The 17,719-nt window shown below is 46.7% G+C and overlaps 1 protein-coding gene across 6 annotated transcripts in view; it reads left to right on the forward strand.

The window, feature by feature from the left end:
- The first annotated feature begins 13,690 nt into the window (after positions 1 to 13,690).
- AUTS2 (activator of transcription and developmental regulator AUTS2) overlaps positions 13,691 to 17,719 on the forward strand; it is an 807,993-nt gene continuing 803,964 nt past the window's right edge. For 2 of the 6 annotated variants that reach the window (XM_077188841.1, XM_077188846.1), the window contains exon 1: positions 13,692 to 14,214. In XM_077188841.1, the coding sequence (XP_077044956.1) occupies positions 13,924 to 14,214 (291 nt within the window). In that variant the 5' untranslated portion in view covers positions 13,692 to 13,923. Of the gene's footprint in view, positions 14,215 to 17,719 lie in introns of all 6 variants that reach the window. The other 4 variants (XM_077188844.1, XM_077188847.1, XM_077188843.1 and 1 more) reach the window with 3 other exon arrangements.

Here is a 17,719-nt window from a genome sequence, read left to right on the forward strand (position 1 = left end):
ACTGGAGGACACCACAAACACCATTTAGCCCCTCAGGAAGCACTGGGCAGAGGAGCTGTGATCCTTCCCTTCTGGGCTGCAATTCATGCCCATGGCTGAGGGCAAGACAGACACAGAAGGGTGAGCAGTGCCCCACAGTCTCAGAAATGCTGTGCCAGAAGCTGACATTGCTCAGGAAGCATCTGGAGAGCAGCTCAAAGTTTGCTGCCTGGAAAGGCCTGTGCAAGCCCAGCTGCTCTGTGTTAAACCCCAGGCCTGGAGACAGCTGCACCCTCTCTTTCCTGAGCTGTTGCCCATGAATATTGCATCCATTTGAAATGCTGAGCCCAGTGACAATCGTATTTCACACTACTGCATTTGTACTTCCCTTTATATTAATATGTTAATAATAAATAAAGGAATAAGACTTTCTGCTAAAACAACTAACATTTCTTCAGCAGTGCTATAAATATGGCTGTAATCTCTGAGCCTGTGAACTTGCTTAAAGACCAGAGGAGTTATCAAAGGAACCCCTGTAACTCTGCTTTTCTGTTTGATTAATTTCAGTTGAAAAGAGGTCCTAACATTTAGCTGCCAGAACACCATTAGTGTGACCCAAGCAAAAACAAAAGAAGAAAAGTCTTGGTGAGAGTTCTGAGAAGCTGATAAGATATTGAGATTCCATATGTTTAAGCATGGAGACAAGTGCACATATTAAATACCAGCGAAGGAAGAAAAGAAGCCAAATCACTGCAATCTAAGTGTGTGAAATGTGAAAAGCAGAAAGGAAAATTGCAAATCAATACACGGGGAAACGAAAAGAGAATTGAGGATAAACCAAAAGCAGATAGAAAACAAGAAGAAACAAAACCTCCAACAGTCAACAAATTGGGATCTTGACAAGATAACATCGTCAGGCTACTGAGTCATGTTCTGATTTTGCAGTTGGCTGAAATAATAAAGCCCTGTTGAGATGTTAGAAAATGTGTTTCCTACTGGAAGTGTGTCTAGCATTTCCATACTCTGGTTTGTTGGGGCATTCCCAGAAAAATCCAGTGCATGTAGTACCAGCCATTGGTTCATGGGCAGGCCCTGGCACAGGGTGCCCAGAGCAGCTGGGGCTGCCCCTGGATCCCTGGCAGTGCCCAAGGCCAGGCTGGGCAGGGCTTGGAGCAGCCTGGGACAGTGGGAGGTGTCCCTGCCATGGCAGGGGGTGGAATGAGATGATCTTTAAGGTCCTTTCCAACCCAAATCATTCTGGGGTTCTATGATTCTATGAGTGTGCAATGGCTGTATTGAATGATCTTAAAGGTCTCAACTACCCTAACTTGTTCTATGGTTCTGTGGTGCCCCAGGGCTGGGACACAGCTCCTCTGTGAAAGGGACCTTAAAAGGCAGGTCCTTGGTCCACCTACTACTGTAACTTTCTAAGGTGTGCTGTGAAGGTCTATACACCATTCTTTCACCATCTAATGGTCCATATTTGCTTATGATTCAATTATTGCTGCTATTACTTGATTTGGGACAGACTATAGAAGCAACGGCCCCAGTCAAGAACCACTGGTTGTACAAGCACATCCACCTCAAGGGGGTCATGATGCCTCTGACTGGTGTTGGAGACATCTCACCAACCTTTACAGCTGGAACTTGCTGTTTTCCTTTATTACCTCAACTGTGCCCTTACAAGCAATAATCCTCCTTCTCCTATTTTCCTCCCTTTCTCCCTTCAATTATCCATGGCATTTGTTTTTTAACAGGGAGATCTTTTTTCTTGAGAAATTACCAGTAAATTTCAGTTCAGGGAAAAAAAAGCTATGTTGGAAAGTGAAAGAGTAATTTTAGCAAGTGGCATGGAGGACAGGAAAAAATGTCAAATCAAGGGATTTGAATTTTAAAAGGCAACAACACTCTGACAGCAAAAGGAGAAGATGAAAATAAGGTGCATCAGATCAGTGAAATTATAAACTAGTTTCTGCCCAACCAAACTCTTTCTTCAATGGACCCTGATGCTCCTTGTTTATTTAACTATTAGGTGTTTTCCTCATTTGACAGTAGCTTACACTCCTGGAAGTTTTATGTCTCAAAGAGCTTTGCCTGAAAAGAGGCAGGAAGAATGCAAAGAGAAAGTGGTGAACTGGCTATGCATGAGAAGATGACTGGAGCAAAATGCTGGACAGATTATGACTGGTGATGCTTAAAGATGATATTCTAAACTTGTCTTGGTGAGCTGGATGCCTATGAAAATTCCTACAGATTGTATCCAAATTGTCTGACTCTGGAAGGCTCTGCTCACCGTAGCCCTCCGTGCCTGAGGCAGCCTGTCCTCAGAGCCACAGCCTTGGCTCACCTCTGCTCCTGTGAGTGGAGTCAAGGCACTTTGCAAACAGGGAAATTAATTCCATCCCTGTTTCCATGGCCATCTGAGTGAAGAACAAATGACTGGAGTAATTTGCACACCATTATTCATGACATGTGTCAGAACCAGAGCCAAAAACAGATCATAAATCTCCTGATGTAGCTCTTCATCTGATCTTCCAGTCCTGCTGCAAATTAAAGGCAAAGAGAATCTTGCAACTGAACCCATGAGGAGTAGACCCAGGATTTTCAGAAGGATTCAGGGAAACAAGTGAGAGGTTATTCCCTGGAAAGCAGAATGCTGTCAGCATGAGGTTCTGTTCTGTACTGTGCAGTGCTCCATACCAGAATGGGAAGATGGTGATCAAGACTGGATTTAAAGTCTATTAAAACAGTGGGGATTTCTTCTTTGACTTCCCTGGGCTGGTTGGTCTTCAGTGCACTGAAAGAATTGCTACACGAACAAGATGTGCATGGAGATTGTGGGAATGATGAACAAGAGACAGGATATTATAGAGCAGCTTCTCCTCTGAAACACAGTGTCTGAACTCAGCCTTTTCTCATGAATGAATAATGAAGTGACCATGTTTTATTAGCTTTACTTAAAATTTTCTACTAGTTGAACACTCTTTTGAGCCTTTTAACACTTCTATAATTTGCTGCAGCAATGATTTCTTTTCTTTTTTGTTCTTTTCAGGATACAGGAGCCAAGCTGATCTTGGTGTTTCAGTAATTATCTCTGTTAATGTACATGAGGTGTAATTCCATCTGTGAAATGAATACCAGGTGAATATTTAGCTCATACAAGTTTTGTTACATGAACTTTTGGGGTAGGTGCATGCATTAATTGCTAAGATGTTGATTGATTAAGTAATCTTTCTTGTGTTCTTAGCTTTGTTTACCCTTTGTTTACTCATTTCTGTGGTCAGTTCTGACAGTAGAGAACCTCAGAGTGAGGAGGAGCTCATCAGATCACAGAGGGGCTTCACACATGTGGTAAGTCCTGTGCTGGCAAGCTAATGTTGGACTGGCAGCCTAATGAAAAGATTTATTGTTCTGTCACCACCACAGCTTTGTGTGAATCCAACACCTTCTTCTGCTAAGAGTAGCAATGCACTAATGACACTGGTATGTTTGGTGTTTAGGATCTTTATCCTCTCACTGGGAACTTCCCCTGCAGTAGGACCACAATGCTCATTGCAGCCAGAAATGATTGCTGCAATAATGTTGTTTTCAGTAAAACTCTGAAGTTGACCAATACTGATGCAAATCACTTACCTGCAGTGGCATTTCTTATGGCTCTTTGCAACCCTGACTCTTTGGGGCAGAGCAGAATTTACAACAACCTGCAGAAACTGGTTAGAATTGTTATTTAAAACCAAGAAGTGTTACAGTTTTATTGTTAATATCAGGGGTGAATATTACTTGCAAGCCTGTGCTTTGATTTTTCTTCTGTCTCCTGACACAACAAGCTCACAGAAGAATTCACAACCCTCTCAAATTACTTATTACAACTATGACTTATTCCAAAATCCATTTTGAGCATAGCTGAAAAATGTAGTTAATACTGCTGCTGTAGTTTCTATCTTTTTCCATATAAAGTTAGGGCTTGATTTTATGTGTCATCCTCAGTGAGTATATATTTGCATAGCTCTGTTGACATCAATAATGCTATATTGATTTATGCTGCTTGTGCCTGCCTCATTATTATTTTTATTTTTTGTTCAAGGAGCATGGTGTATTTTCAAATTCATGGAAGATAAAAAGGGATTGCCTTCTCAGAACAGAATATATACAGTGTCTGCTGATGGGATATTTTAGATTTGGGCAAGCAAACAATGAGACATTATCAGTGAAGTTCTGTAAATATCAAGGCTGCTTGTACACTATCTGCAGAATATTATCAGATCTGTAGGTTGGGCACAGGGTGCCCAGAGCAGCTGGGGCTGCCCCTGGATCCCTGGCAGTGCCCAAGGCCAGGCTGGACAGGGCTGGGAGCAGCCTGGGATAGTGGAAGGTGTCCCTGCCATGGCAGGGGGTGAACAAGATGAGTTTTATGATCATTTCCAACCCAAACCATTCCGGGATTTTTATAGGTGCCTTAGATTCCCAGTTATCTCGAATAGTTAGAAGGATTTGGTGTCCCATGACACAAGGGTGCCAGTCATGATTTATTGCTTACAAACAAACCAACCTGCTTTTCCAGAGATGGCTGAAATCTCCATTTCTCCAGAACAAAGTGCAAAGTCGAGTGGTCATGAACAAGATGCAAGAGAGCACAGGTACAAGGGCATAAAGATTGGAAAAATTGAGATTAAAAACCCAAGAGATGGGAGGGCAGGAAAACATATCCATTCCTCCCTGGGGGAGATGCTGCATCATTGTAGGAGCAGCAGCCATACCACATCTTGCAGGACTGAGAAAATGCCTCCACCCCTTGTCTCACTCATTTGCTCATGACCAGGCCCTTGGGTCTGAGTGCAGGAAAAGGTGAAAAAATGGCTGGAAATGCACAATATAATCCACAGAGGAAATTACTTTACTGCCCTTTATATCTACAGAATATGCCAAACTAGCTGAGGATGATCCAAGTCCTCTGCCTGAATCTCAGGGCACTCCTGTAAAGACTGGCTCTTCCTAGGCACTTTCACAGACCTATGATCGTGAATTCACTGTTACAGAGATTATACCAAGAACAAGAAAACCTCACTGTGTCTGAGATCACCTTCCAGAGGAGATTGCAATGTGTGAGTAGCCCACCCAGCCAGGACAGGACTATCCTCCTCCCATGACAGCACAGGTAAGCACACTGCCCAGGGCACTTCTCAGTGCCCAAGTTCAGCATATGATGTGTTAAAATAAGAGAAATTGCAGATTTCTTCTCCCTTTGCTTTCTGGGACTTTCCATCAAATTTCCTTCTCCCTTTTTCTTTTTTCTGCACTGCACTTTCAAATGGAAGCATCTGGATCGAAGAGAATTATCTCTAAACAACAACTTGAGCTGTAGTACATTTTCAAAGACTCAGGTTTTATTAGTCACAGAAGACCTTGTAAAAGTTTGCTTGGCATCATTTTTAACAGCAAACAATAATCCTTCCCCCATCAGCCAATGAAAAACAACCCCAGCCTCCCCCCAACTCCTGCACAGATATGTCTTACAGAAATACAACAATTCTGGAGATGCATAAGTGACATTTTTGCCAATCTGAGGTTTTTATCTGCAGTAACTCACACTAATACAGCCCTAATTTCCTTCTGAACATGAGCACTAAGCACACTTGATGCTGAGTTGGTGCAATGTTGTTTGGAGTAGTCAATAATTGCATTTGATTTCACATTGTGCTTTTCTGTCCTGAGATTACATAAGGCCAGAGGACACCTAGTCATGCTGTGAGCCCATACTGCTCCTGCATGTTCTGTGTCAGACCACTGTTTTCATCAAAACACACCAATACAACAAGCCCAGAAAATTCTCTCTCCCTTTCCATCTGGAGCAGCTGAAGAACCAGGCAGATTAAAAAGCAGCATTCCTTGCACTGTAACTGGGTTAGCATCCAGGGCCATGTTCAGGCCGCTAATCCAGAAGTTACCTTCAGCATATCATTAATAATAAGGAAAGATAATATATAGGGAGAAAGAGGCAGAGGATGACAGATTGATTCCAGGGATGTGTGTCCCGTAATTCTCATAAAACCAGAATGAAAGCTGAGCCCATTCAACAGCTTTAAAAATCAAGACAGTCTTATAAATGCCTAAGTGCAGATGAGGGACTTCAGGTCCTCGGGTGTGCAGCTTTGGACCACTTAGCACACTTCTGATCTCTGCAGATGAACTCCAACAGAAAACTTCATTGATTTCATCAGCAGAACCACACTGATAAATGTGAGTAAACTACAGGATATTTCCTAATCAATTTCTGACAAATAAAGGTATTGTATCTGTACTACTCTAGTGCCAACGAAAAATAGCGGAAAAGTATGAACTTCAGAAATGTAAACTTGAGTTGTCATTAAAAATCAATTTTCATGATAAATTTAATTCACATTTCATAGAGAGCTGTGTAATATCAATAAAAATGCTTTAATAATTGCTGTGCTGGCACACAGTACAGTGTAAGACATAAAGAGATATAATTTTTTTGTAATTTAGAAGATGAGGAACTAAACACTGTTTTTCAAAAGAAACCGTTTCTCAGGGAGAAAAATGAATGTTGGAGGAGGATGTAATTCATTAGGGATTCTACTCCACCCCTTTTCACAAAGACTGCTCTGAAATTAAAACTTTCAGAGATCAGGTTTCTAATTTATTCGTAGACTTAAAAGGCCAGAACAGACCAGGATCAGGTAGTCTGACCTTCTGGATAACCCAGGCTATTAAATTTCGTGTAGTTCTCTCTATATCACAACCTGTGTTGGGCTAAAGCATAGTTTCTCTTAAACATTGATTTTAAATGGTGGAGAAAACCCATTCTTGTGTTTCTTTTACATGCTTTTTGGTGAAGGTGGGAGAGAAGGAAAGTTGTAAATTGGTTGTTTCCTGTGACATATCAGCAGAACCAGTACAGCATGCAATACTGCAATCTCATATATTCAATATTCAATACTGAACTCAGCATCACTAAATTATAAACAGTTGGTGATTTCTGGTAATAAAAGCTGACCAATTTTTAGGGCAGAGACATGCTACTTAGCAATATGCTTTGGTAAACAATTTTTGAAGGGACCAAAAGGCAGGTCCTAAATCTCTTAGTGACATTTAAAAATTCCCATAATCAAATTATAAACTCATCTGAATCTCCCGAAGAAAAGAACAGTTTTCTCATTTACATGTAACTGAGGTTAGAATTTCACCCCAGAAGAACAGCCCACTTCATAGAGGATGCTACCAGAAGAACTGTAATTTGCAGTTGGTGTTTGTTTCTGCAGTGGATATAATTAACTACCTTTCCCAGGAATAAGTTCTCAGAGTGCTCAGGCATTGGGAAGGGCTGCCCAGGGGGGTGGTGGCCCCACCATCCCTGGAGGTGTTGAAGGAACAACTGAACGTGGAGCTCAGTGCTCTGCTCTGGTTGACAGGGCAGTGATTGGTCTAAGGTTGGACCCAGGGATCTTGGAGATCTTTTACAATCTTAATGATTCTGTGATTCTATACCATGATTTTATTTTCTTTTTTAAAACCCTGTTCTTGGTGAAAATCTTCTACTTGTTTCTCCACCAATGCAAATATTCATGGTTCTTCCAAATCCAGTGTGGTCTCCAAATTTCATGAATGTACTATTTATTTGATATTTTGGCTATTAGATATTCAGTAAAACAGGGCTACAGCATCAAACCTTTTAGGATACTCCACCCATAATGACACAAAGTCTGATCTTGCCATTTATCACCACCCTTTACAGTTTCACAATCAATACAGTATTTTTCTATCCACATAACTTGGAATCACGTTTTCAAATGAAGTTTCCTGAAAGCCAGGGACACCTGCTTCCCCCTGTATTTATGAATGCTGCCATTCACCAATGTTCATGCTGTGGGATAAGGAATCTCAGGCAATTACAAACACAGGTTTAGTCAGCTTAGGGTGTTTATTAAGAAATCCCAAGGAACAAGCAGGATCCAAAAATTCTTGAGTTTATCTGGCCATACATGATAAACATGCACAGCTTTATTGCTCATGACTGACCTGTTCTCCAGGGACCACGTTTTCCCCTGCTGTAAATTACTATAGATCCATGTGAGTGAATAAATCAAGACTCTGAACTTCTTATCCCCTGCATGGTCTGATTTTTCTTTTTTTTCACTGATAAAATTAGTCATAGATACTTCAGAGCTGTATTATAACCAACTAGAAAAACAAGAAAAATAGACTAATTCGTTTTTCACTTTTTCTGGGGAAACCTGTACTTCTGCTGATGCCATCCAGCTTTTTCTTTCCCCCCCCCTCCCCCCCCCCAGTTCCCAGATTTCCTGAACTCGAAGCTATTTTTAAGAAATAGCTGCCCATTACACAATTATTTCTACCAGCTAGAAAAAATTGAACTTTTTCAGGCCCAGTTTAATTTACCAACTTTTTCATGTGCCCTCTGATCTCCTGGTGCTAGTGAGGATGGATACAGCATTGCTCCAAACACAGGAACTAAAACACGAAGGAGTGAACACAGGTTCAGATGTGCGCCATCCCTGACCCAGCAGATTGGATCAGGCTGATGGTCCATCAGTTCAGTCTCCTGTCTCCTGCTTTGTTTTAGAAACTGTTTTAGGTTCTGAGGCATTAAAATGTTCACCCCCCTCAGCCACTCTGTAACCAATATTCTGGTTACTTGGAGAATTCTCATTATTCTGGACCTCAGAGCTGCCTCATGGCAGTGAGTTCCACTGACTGGGTTAGTCCATTCATTTGTGAAAGAAACAATTGTTTCTTCTCTGTGTATTTTCTTTCGAGGTTGTTCTGGAAACCCGCCTGCCCCTGGGTATCAACTAACTACTTTTAGTACTGCCTTTATCTTTAGTCTTGAGCTATTTGGGTTTGTTAAAGACCACAGGTTTCTATTCTTCCTTGTTGGTTCACTTTGGATGCTCCTTCTTCCATAACTGTTTGTGTCTCCAACCACCTTCTAGGAAAACACCTTTTAAAACAACAGGTGCAGCCCTTAGCTACAAAGCCAGACAATCCTCTCTGATAAGCAATACAATTTGGATAAAATTGGTTTAGTTTTATAGAACTGTTTTAAATTCCTCTGCCATCCACACAATCACCTTGGCTTTTATTTTGTATTAGAATTTTGGTTCTCATCATTTGTTATTCTTATAAATGCACTGTAAGAGCAGGGTGGAAACAATAACAAAAAGGCTCTTTTCTCCATTTCTCTTGGTTTTTTGTGTTCCCAGATCAAACTCCTTCTAAAGCAAAAATAATAGTCTGCAAGGCAGACACTGCTATGTCAAACCACCCATCTCCTAAAAGGATGATAACTTCAGAAAGGCACATTTGCCTCTGCTGAGATTCCTATGTGGATTGAACTTAAAATTCCATCTTTGGAGCTTAATGCCAAAGCACAGTGCAAGTTACTCTTGCTAGAAGCAAGGTTCTTGCCATTTCCTCAAGCAATGAATTATCTCCTGATATTCAAGTTAGTTTAAAATATCCTTTCCATTTAGGTATGCCAGGGGCTAGTCCTAAGAAAACGGCTTCTAGTGTTTTTACAGTTGCAAATTTTATTTTGTTCCAATGCATAATGGTGACATGGAAATTGCAATTGTTGCTTTTGGTCTGTGTTAGCCTTTCTGTCTTCATTATTTAGGAAGAGAAAGCTTTTGATATCTGTCTCAAATCAGAAGATTATAGGTCTGTTATTACATGCTGGAGAAGTACCCTTTCTGTGGGTGTTAATTACTGAGTATCCAGTTGAGTACACTAGTCATTAACCTCAAAAACAGTGACTCAGCAAGGTACCAGAGCCTAAGAAAAAAAAAAAGAGGGAAAAAGCGTGCTGTTTTCTCACACCAGATGCCAGGCAAGATGTATTTCTAGAGGAAAGCTAACAGGCAGCCCAAGAACAAATGTGCATGGAGGTCTGTGGTATTCTTTCTGCTAAGATGACGTGAAATACTCAGCTGGAGGCAAGAGTGCACTGGAGAAAGAACTTCCTGAGGATCTGTCTGATACTCCCAAATCAATTAGGGCTCGTGGAAATGCTCTTGCTAGATCACACCCAGAAAAGGGGTAATTCACCTGTATCATACCCAAGAAGGTGACCTGTGATTCCTAATGCTTGCCTTAAATATTACACAGAACAAAAATGTTTTGCAATGGAGGATGAGTTAGATGGATGGGTTTTAATCTTATTTTTTTCCATAGACATGCAAGTCTGGGGATTTGTTTCTACAAAGAATGCAAAATGAATCACGTATCGTGTCTGTTATCCACATACACACATTCAAGAAGAAAACAGACTGAGCAGACTTTCAGCCACGCAATGAATGTCTGCAGAAATGTATCTGACTACAGGTCTCTTAAGTCACTTTAATGGTGATGGATATGCAGGAAACTATAATCAATTACTTTGCCCTGAAAATTACAGAGTTATTTTCAAAAAAACCCAACAGGTAACAGTTGTTTGACACAGCACAGCTTAATATTTTTCAGAAGACAGAGATCTTATAATATTTGAGCTTGCTGTACACAGAAATTGTAACACTTGAGCAATAGCAGTGCAGCTTCTGTGTAGTCAGATTGTATAGAACTGGCAGGCAGCTATGAGACAAAAGAACCCAAAGTAAGATAGAGAAATGCATTTGTTAAACAGCAAGAAAAATCTGAACAGAGAGATCTAAGGTCAGATTAGGAGATGGTCTCTAGGTTGATATCTGAGAATGTTTAAAAACTAGCCATGTGCCTCTGCCATGGGCAGCATGGCCTTCTGTAAGGTACACGCTCTCACACTCTCGGGTTACCCAGAGCTTTGTGCTTCCTCCTCCTCTGGCTCACACCAACTTAAAAGTCACTGTGTGCTGTCCAGGAGATGTGGTGTGCAGAGAGGTGGCAAAGGTGTCACTTGCCTTCTGGATACAGAGGGTGTATCGGATTCCCAGTATTTCACATAATCACTCAGTAATCATAGAAAACATACTAAAAAAATTACTCGATTGGTGGCCTAAGGGTACAGAGTAAACAACGTATTATACAGTCAAGCAGAGCCTCATCCCCCGAGAGTCAGAGTAGCCCAGAGGGAGATTATTGGAAAAATACACTCAGCCTGTGTGTGTTCCCCTGGCTGGGGATCTCGGTGGAGGAATGATTAGCAGCTACAGGAGACAGACTTGGTTCTTGTACAGAAGGTTCTTTGTGGAGAAGGAGTATTAAACAATTTATCTTTTTCTCCTGCCCTTCCAATCTCCCCCAATATATTCCAAACTACACAACAGCATGATCACCCCCGGTAGATGGAGGAAAACCAGTGCTGTGCTTCCAGAGCCCCTCTTCTCTGTTCTGAACATCGAGACTTCACAGGTTGGGGTTTCTTCCCCATCTTGTTCCTTGCTCCTCCTCCCTCCTTGTCTCTTCCTAGCAAATGTCCTGATTCTCCAGTGCTCTGCTCCTAATGCTTTCTCCCCAAAGTCAGACCAAACAGCTCCACATGCCCTTCTCCTTCCAAGCCTATTCATTCCCTCAGCAGGCTCCCCTGGGCAGGAGACAGAAGCACCAGGTGAGAAGGGTGACCATAAGAACCAGCTTTAAAAGTGAATTTGTTCATTCCACAGCCCTCTTGGTGCTGAGGTAACACGGGCAATATGCCCTAATACCACGGAGGCGGGAACATGAAGAGGGGAGACAACAAAGCCGAGGCTGATATAGGCAAAAGGCCACGCACAGTGTGGGCAGGGCAGAGCCAAGGACAGGAGAGCTTCAGGTGGCGGCCACAAGTTGTTCTGCCCGCAGCCTCAGTATCTGGGCCAGTCATGTCGGAGGGTCACCCTGGCAAGGGCCACAGCCGCCATCCCGGGGCAGAGGGGTACAGGCTCCCCTCACGGACAGCAGGAGCACAGCCCACTGCAAGGCTGGGCAGGGGCAGCGCCCGGCAGCGGCCGAGGCCGTGAGGGACGAGCACCTGAGGCAGCCCTGAGCCGTGACGGAAGGAGACCGGGCCGGGGGACAAGGGCTGCACACAGAATCGCAGAACCAGAATAACTGGGCTTGGAAGGGACGTCAGGAGATCATCTAGTCCAACCCCTGCCATGGCAGGGCCACCCGCAGCAGGTGACCCAGGGACGCGTCCGAACGACTCCAGAGAGGGAGACTTCGCGCCCTCCACGCCAGGTCCCGTGAGGGCGGAGGGCGGCTCGAGGGATAGTGCAGCGCCGGGGTATCGGGGCGGTGTGAGGAGTGGTGTGAGCAGCAATGGAGGAGTGGTGTGAGCAGCAATGTGGGGCGCTGTGAGGAGCAATGTGAAGGGCGCTGTGAGGGGCAGCGTGAGGGTCGCTGTGAGGAGCAGTGTGAGGAGCAATGTGAGGAGCGGTGTGAGGGGCGCCGTGAGGAGCAGTGTGAGGAGCAGTGAGGGGTGCTGTGAGGAGGAATGTGAAGGGTGCTGTGAGGAGCAATGTGAGGGGCAGTGTGAGGGGCGCTGTGAGGGGCAGTGTGAGGGGCGCTGTGAGGGGCGGTCTGAGGAGCGGTGAGGGGCAATGTGAGGAGCAGTGTGAGGGGCGCTGTGAGGAGCAGTGTGAGGGGCGCTATGAGGGGCAATGTGAGGAGCGGTCTGAGGGGCAATGTGAGGAGCGGTCTGAGGGGCAATGTGAGGGGCAATGTGAGGGGGTGTCACAGCGCGTGCCGGCCGCCCCACCGCGCAGGCCCCCCGCGCATGCCCGAGACTTATTTCGCGCGGCGGGGGCGCCGCATTTCGCGCGCCGCCGGGCGGGGAGCGGGCGGGGCGGCGGTCACGTGAGCGGCGCGGGGCCGCGCGGCCGCTGGGGGCGACACCGCGACCGCCCCGCGCGGGGCTCGGCGGGCGCCCCCCGGCACCGGCACCGCCCGGGCGGCACCGAGCCCGCTCCGCCGAGCCCGCACCGCCGCGCCCCCGGGCACCGGCCGTGTTGTGGCCGCCGCCGCTCCCGGGGGCCGCCTCCCCTCTGCTCGGATCTATTGTCACCAGCACCAGCACCCCCCTCCTCGCCACAATTAATACGATGAATTTGCCATGATTGATCCGTATTAATAGCTGGGGTGGGTGGGCGTGTTTTGGGGCTCTTTTTTCCTCCCCTTTTTCTCTTTTTCCTTTTTTTTCTTCTTTTTATTGTTTGGTTTTGTTTTTGGAGGGGCCGGGCTGGGATCTGATCTCCACTCCCGAGTCCATCCCTGGTCGGTGCCTGAGAAAATTGCATCTGGATGCATCGTTATTATTATTATTATGTTTGATCCAGGGAGATAAAGGAGGAGGGGGAGAGGAGTGCGTGTTGGTGGGGAGGGGAAGGCTGCACCCTTCCCTGCACACACACACACACACACACACACGCAGACAGAAAGGGAGTTCTGTACATCTACATATATATTTTTTCCCCCCCTGGAACTTCTTTTAGTTGGGGAGGAAAGGAAGAAAGAAAATAAATTTTGTGCAAGGAAATACTCTCAGCTCCCTCCTTCCAGCGGGTCTCCTTTCTTTATTTTTTCCCCCCTTCTTCTCAACCTTTTTTCCTCTCTTTCGAAGATCCTCGCCCTCCCAGCCCCTTGATCAAAGCATTCCGCTATTCTGATTTATTGCCTGCTTGGTGAGGCTTTTTTTTTTTTCCTTTCTCTCCGTGGCTTTTTTTTTTTTTTTTTTTTTTTTTTTTTTTTTTTTTACAAAGGCGACCTGAGATCAGCCATTACTTTCCTTGGCTCGCTTATAGGAATCTCTTACATTTGGTGCTTGCTGCTGGTGGTGGTGGAACCGCACTCGGATTCTTTCATCCCCCCCACCCCCTTGCTGTCCTCCCCTCCCTCCCTTTCTCCTTCCCTCTCTCCCTCCCTCCCTCCCCCGTTATTCCGCCGGGGGAGCCGGATTTGTGGCTGCGGTGGGGCGGGGGGGGACGAGAGCGAGAGGGAGAGCCGGCGAGAGACATGGATGGCCCGGCGCGATGCAACGGGCTTCGGAAGAAGCGGCGATCGCGGTCCCAGCGCGACCGGGAGCGGCGAGCCAAAGGCGGGCGGCGCGGCTGTGCCGCCGGCGGGGCCGCCGGCCCCGGGGCCGCCGCGCTCTCCTCCTCGGGCTCGGAGAAGGAAGACAATGGGCCCCCGCCGCCGTCCCGGCCGCGGCCCCCCCGGAGGAAGCGGCGGGAGTCCTCCTCGGCCGAAGAGGACATTATCGACGGTTTCGCGATGTCCAGCTTCGTCACTTTCGAGGCGCTGGAGGTAGGAGCGGCGGCGCTTTGTGTGCGCCTCATTGTGTGGGGGCAGCGGCGGGGGAGCCCCCGCGGCGCCCCCCGGACACCCCCCCCGCCCCTGACCCCGGTCCCCGGGCCGGCCCGCCGGGGGTGCCCGCGGGGGCGGTCCCGCCGCCCCCTCCCCGTCCCCGGGGTGCCCCGCTGCCCTCCCTTCTCCCTCCTGCCGCCGACACCTGCAGCCCGGCGCGCCGCTCCCGGCGGGCGGCGGGGCCGGGGCCATCCCCCCGCGCGGGCAGCGGGGAGTTGTGCGCGGTCCCCCGGCGGCGCTTCCCTTCCCCTCCCACGGATCAAACTTTTCTCGCGCCGCCGTGGCCCGGCGGGGCCGCCCACTCGTGTCCGCGGGGCCGCGCGTGTTTCTCGGGGCAGTGGCGGTGCCGCTGCGGGCGGGGGGCGCCCGGCCTGCCGCGCTCCCTGCCGGCGTGTCACGAGTGGGCCCCGCGCTGGGCGGCTCGAGTCATCCCCCAGCGCGAACCGAGGGGCTGGGAGAGCCCAGGCCGGGCGGAGGGAGGCGAAGCCCCGCGGGGCTTCCCGGGCGTCGCTTCCCTGCGCCCGGCCCGGCCTCGCCTCTCCGTGCTCCCTCCGCTCAGCCACTCGCGAGCGTGGAACCGCTGTCAGCCCAGCCTGGGTCGTGGCGGTGATGCTGCCATGGAAGGGGAGCTCCAGCCTGTGTGCTTGAAGGGCTTTGTTGTTTGCAAGTTCTGATCGGGAGAAGTTTGCTGTGGTGAAAAGCAGATTTATTTGGGTTTACGTGCACTGGAGGCACAACTGAAACGATGATGAACTGTCAAAATAAATGTGGAGGTGAAGCTGATTGTTTAACAAAAAAAAAAAATCTGTGTAGGTTTTAAGACGTTTAAATATTTAGCCAGGAATACTTAGTGGATTTTCAGGATTTTGTTTGTTTTATTTTGTTTCTTGTTTTGTAGCCAGATTTTGTCCTTGGTTACACCTGTATCCATCCACACTATGCCTCCAACAGAACTTACTCTGGTGTAATTAAGGGAGGATTTGTTCACTCCAACAAACCTCCACATGGTTGGTGTTAGACTCGTGTAGGCAAAAAGGAACAAATGCTGAGGTAATGTCCAGATTCAATTTATCCACCATTTCTCACCTGGTGAGCCTATCTATAAGTGCCCTGCTCAAACCAGAGGGACCAAAAGTGTGAATATGTGTTTATTGGCAGGAGAGAAATTTGTATGCTTCTGTTTCTGACAAAATTCTGCTTTTCCTCAAACAAAGCCCTAGTTTGTGTCATTAAGCATTTTTATGGGAATAAGGACTTGAGAATTTGGCTGTAGTCCTTTTTGGAGAGGAAGCGAAGAGCAAGTTTAGAACTTGGTAGGGCATTTTAGAAAATGTCTTTATTCTGTTTCACTTCTTATTTGTTTATTTTCTACTTGAAAATAATTGCTGTGCTCTCTTTGCCAAGCCAAGCATGGCTACTACTTGCATCCTCTCATAATCCTGTATCACTAAAAAGGAGCACAGATACATTACCCAGTTCTGCCAGCTAATATCACATTCAGATAAAACAATAGCTTGCACACTGAGACTTGACATACTTTTAATGTTCATGTGATAGGTGGCACGTTTTGACCTAACGATTTCATGCTGCGTTAAGAAATAATGTCACAAAATCGTTGTTAGGTGCTTTTTCCTGCAGCTCCGTATGCACGTTGAGAAACTTGTTTCTGAAGATCAGAGGGAGATGAAGGTGTCTTAAGGCACAAGCCCAGTGTGGCAGAAATTGCTCTGTGTGTTGCATGCAGCAGCCTGAAGTTTTTATTATGACTCTGGTGTTGGTGAGGAGGTTGTGAGTGGCTGGTGGTGTGAGATACCTCAGCCTTGGTGAGATGTTTAGGTGTTAATGTGTTTGAGTTGAGTCAAGAAGCTTTGGGTGCTGTGGAGAGGTGTCCTGGTGTTAGTACACGTCATGCTGTGGGTCTGCCCCCAGCTCATTGGAGGCCATGGAGATTTTCCCCAGGTTCCAGAAGACACTCGTGCCCAGAATGTAGATGAGACTTTCTGAGCCCCTGCCTTGGGCTTGAACTTCAGCCTTTTCTTGGGCTGAGCACAGCTGAAAGGGTGCAGAGACAGTGTTTTGTCTGCTTGGTGTGAAGAACTGTGAGAAGGAAAGTGCAGAACATTTCACCCACTGGAGGATCTAAGCCATGGTTCAGAAGAGGGGACACGGGTGGATGGTGGCTCATGCAGGAGGGGACAGCCACCCTGCAGGGACAAGGCTGAGCTCTACTTCTGGGGACAACCTTGCAGCTGTAGGGGTGTGAGGTGTCACCCCAGGACCTTCTTATGTATCAAGTTGCAAAAAGAGGAGCAAGAACTTCCACACAGCTTGACTTCACCTTTTACTAAATTGGCTTTTACTTTTTACCCTTTACTAAATGATTTTTACTAAATGCTTTTGCTTTTTGTTGGGGTGGGTGACTGAAAAAGCCCAACCTGTGCAAAATACCAGGTTGTGTGAAGCTTGTGGATGGCAAAGGGACACAGGTGCTGTGCAAGAACACAGATCCCATGCCACTGTAACTTCAGGAGGAGTCATCTAATCTGTTATGGTTATGTTGATAAAAGTTCCCATCCCTTGAAGCAAAACTTTAACCAGCTCCCACTCTGGGAACTGCTTATCTGTCCAGGTGTCAGTAGCCTTGTCATACTTCTCAAGTATAAATTGTTTGGTGTTGAAATAGAGGCCATCTGCTCCTGGTTATCTGTCTCTGCATTTATGGCACCCTGTACCTTGATGTCTCTAATGTTTGTGTGGGGAATACACAGGAAGAGGGAGTTAAATGAAGACAGTGGGATCTCACTGTGGATTTTTTCCTTCTTGGAGTGACAGCTGAGCAATTCCAGTGTCATTGCAGATGTGGCCCGACTGATCCTTGCCTGGCCTTGCAAGACTTCAATGTAGCTGTGTGCAAAAGGGGCCTGTGCCCTACACTGGGGAGCATTTTGGAGCCTTGACCTTCAGAAAGCAACCCTTGATGTGTAGTAAAGCAGCTGAGATGTGGTCCTACAATTGGTCACCAGATTGTCCCGTGAGTGGCCTTGCTGGACTGACAGCAGCGAGCCCTGTGGTTCACTCCAGAGCAGTCCCTCACACGCTGCTGCCCTGAGCTCCCCAGATGGCCAGCCTGGAAAAGCAGGAAGGCACAGACCCTCTGTACCTGTGTCAGTGTGCCCAGTGTGACCTGTGGCTTTTCCCAGCTTGGAGGAGCCTGTGCTGCCCTGCTGGTGTGTTTGTTAGCAGCAATAATAGCATGAGGTTCTCCAAACCCAGGTGGGCATTTTAGACACCAGCTTGACAGGGAAAGGTCATTTCTCAGAATGTGATAAATCAATCCATTGGAGTGACTTTCTCCATGATGTGCCCTGGCAGTGCTGGCAAGGAGGCTTCTGCAGAGCTCTCTGGTGAGGTGAGATTTCAGGCAGATGTTTGTCTCCCTCCTACC

The sequence above is a fragment of the Agelaius phoeniceus genome, chromosome 20 (assembly GCF_051311805.1).
Source record: "Agelaius phoeniceus isolate bAgePho1 chromosome 20, bAgePho1.hap1, whole genome shotgun sequence".
NCBI lineage: Eukaryota > Metazoa > Chordata > Aves > Passeriformes > Icteridae > Agelaius > Agelaius phoeniceus.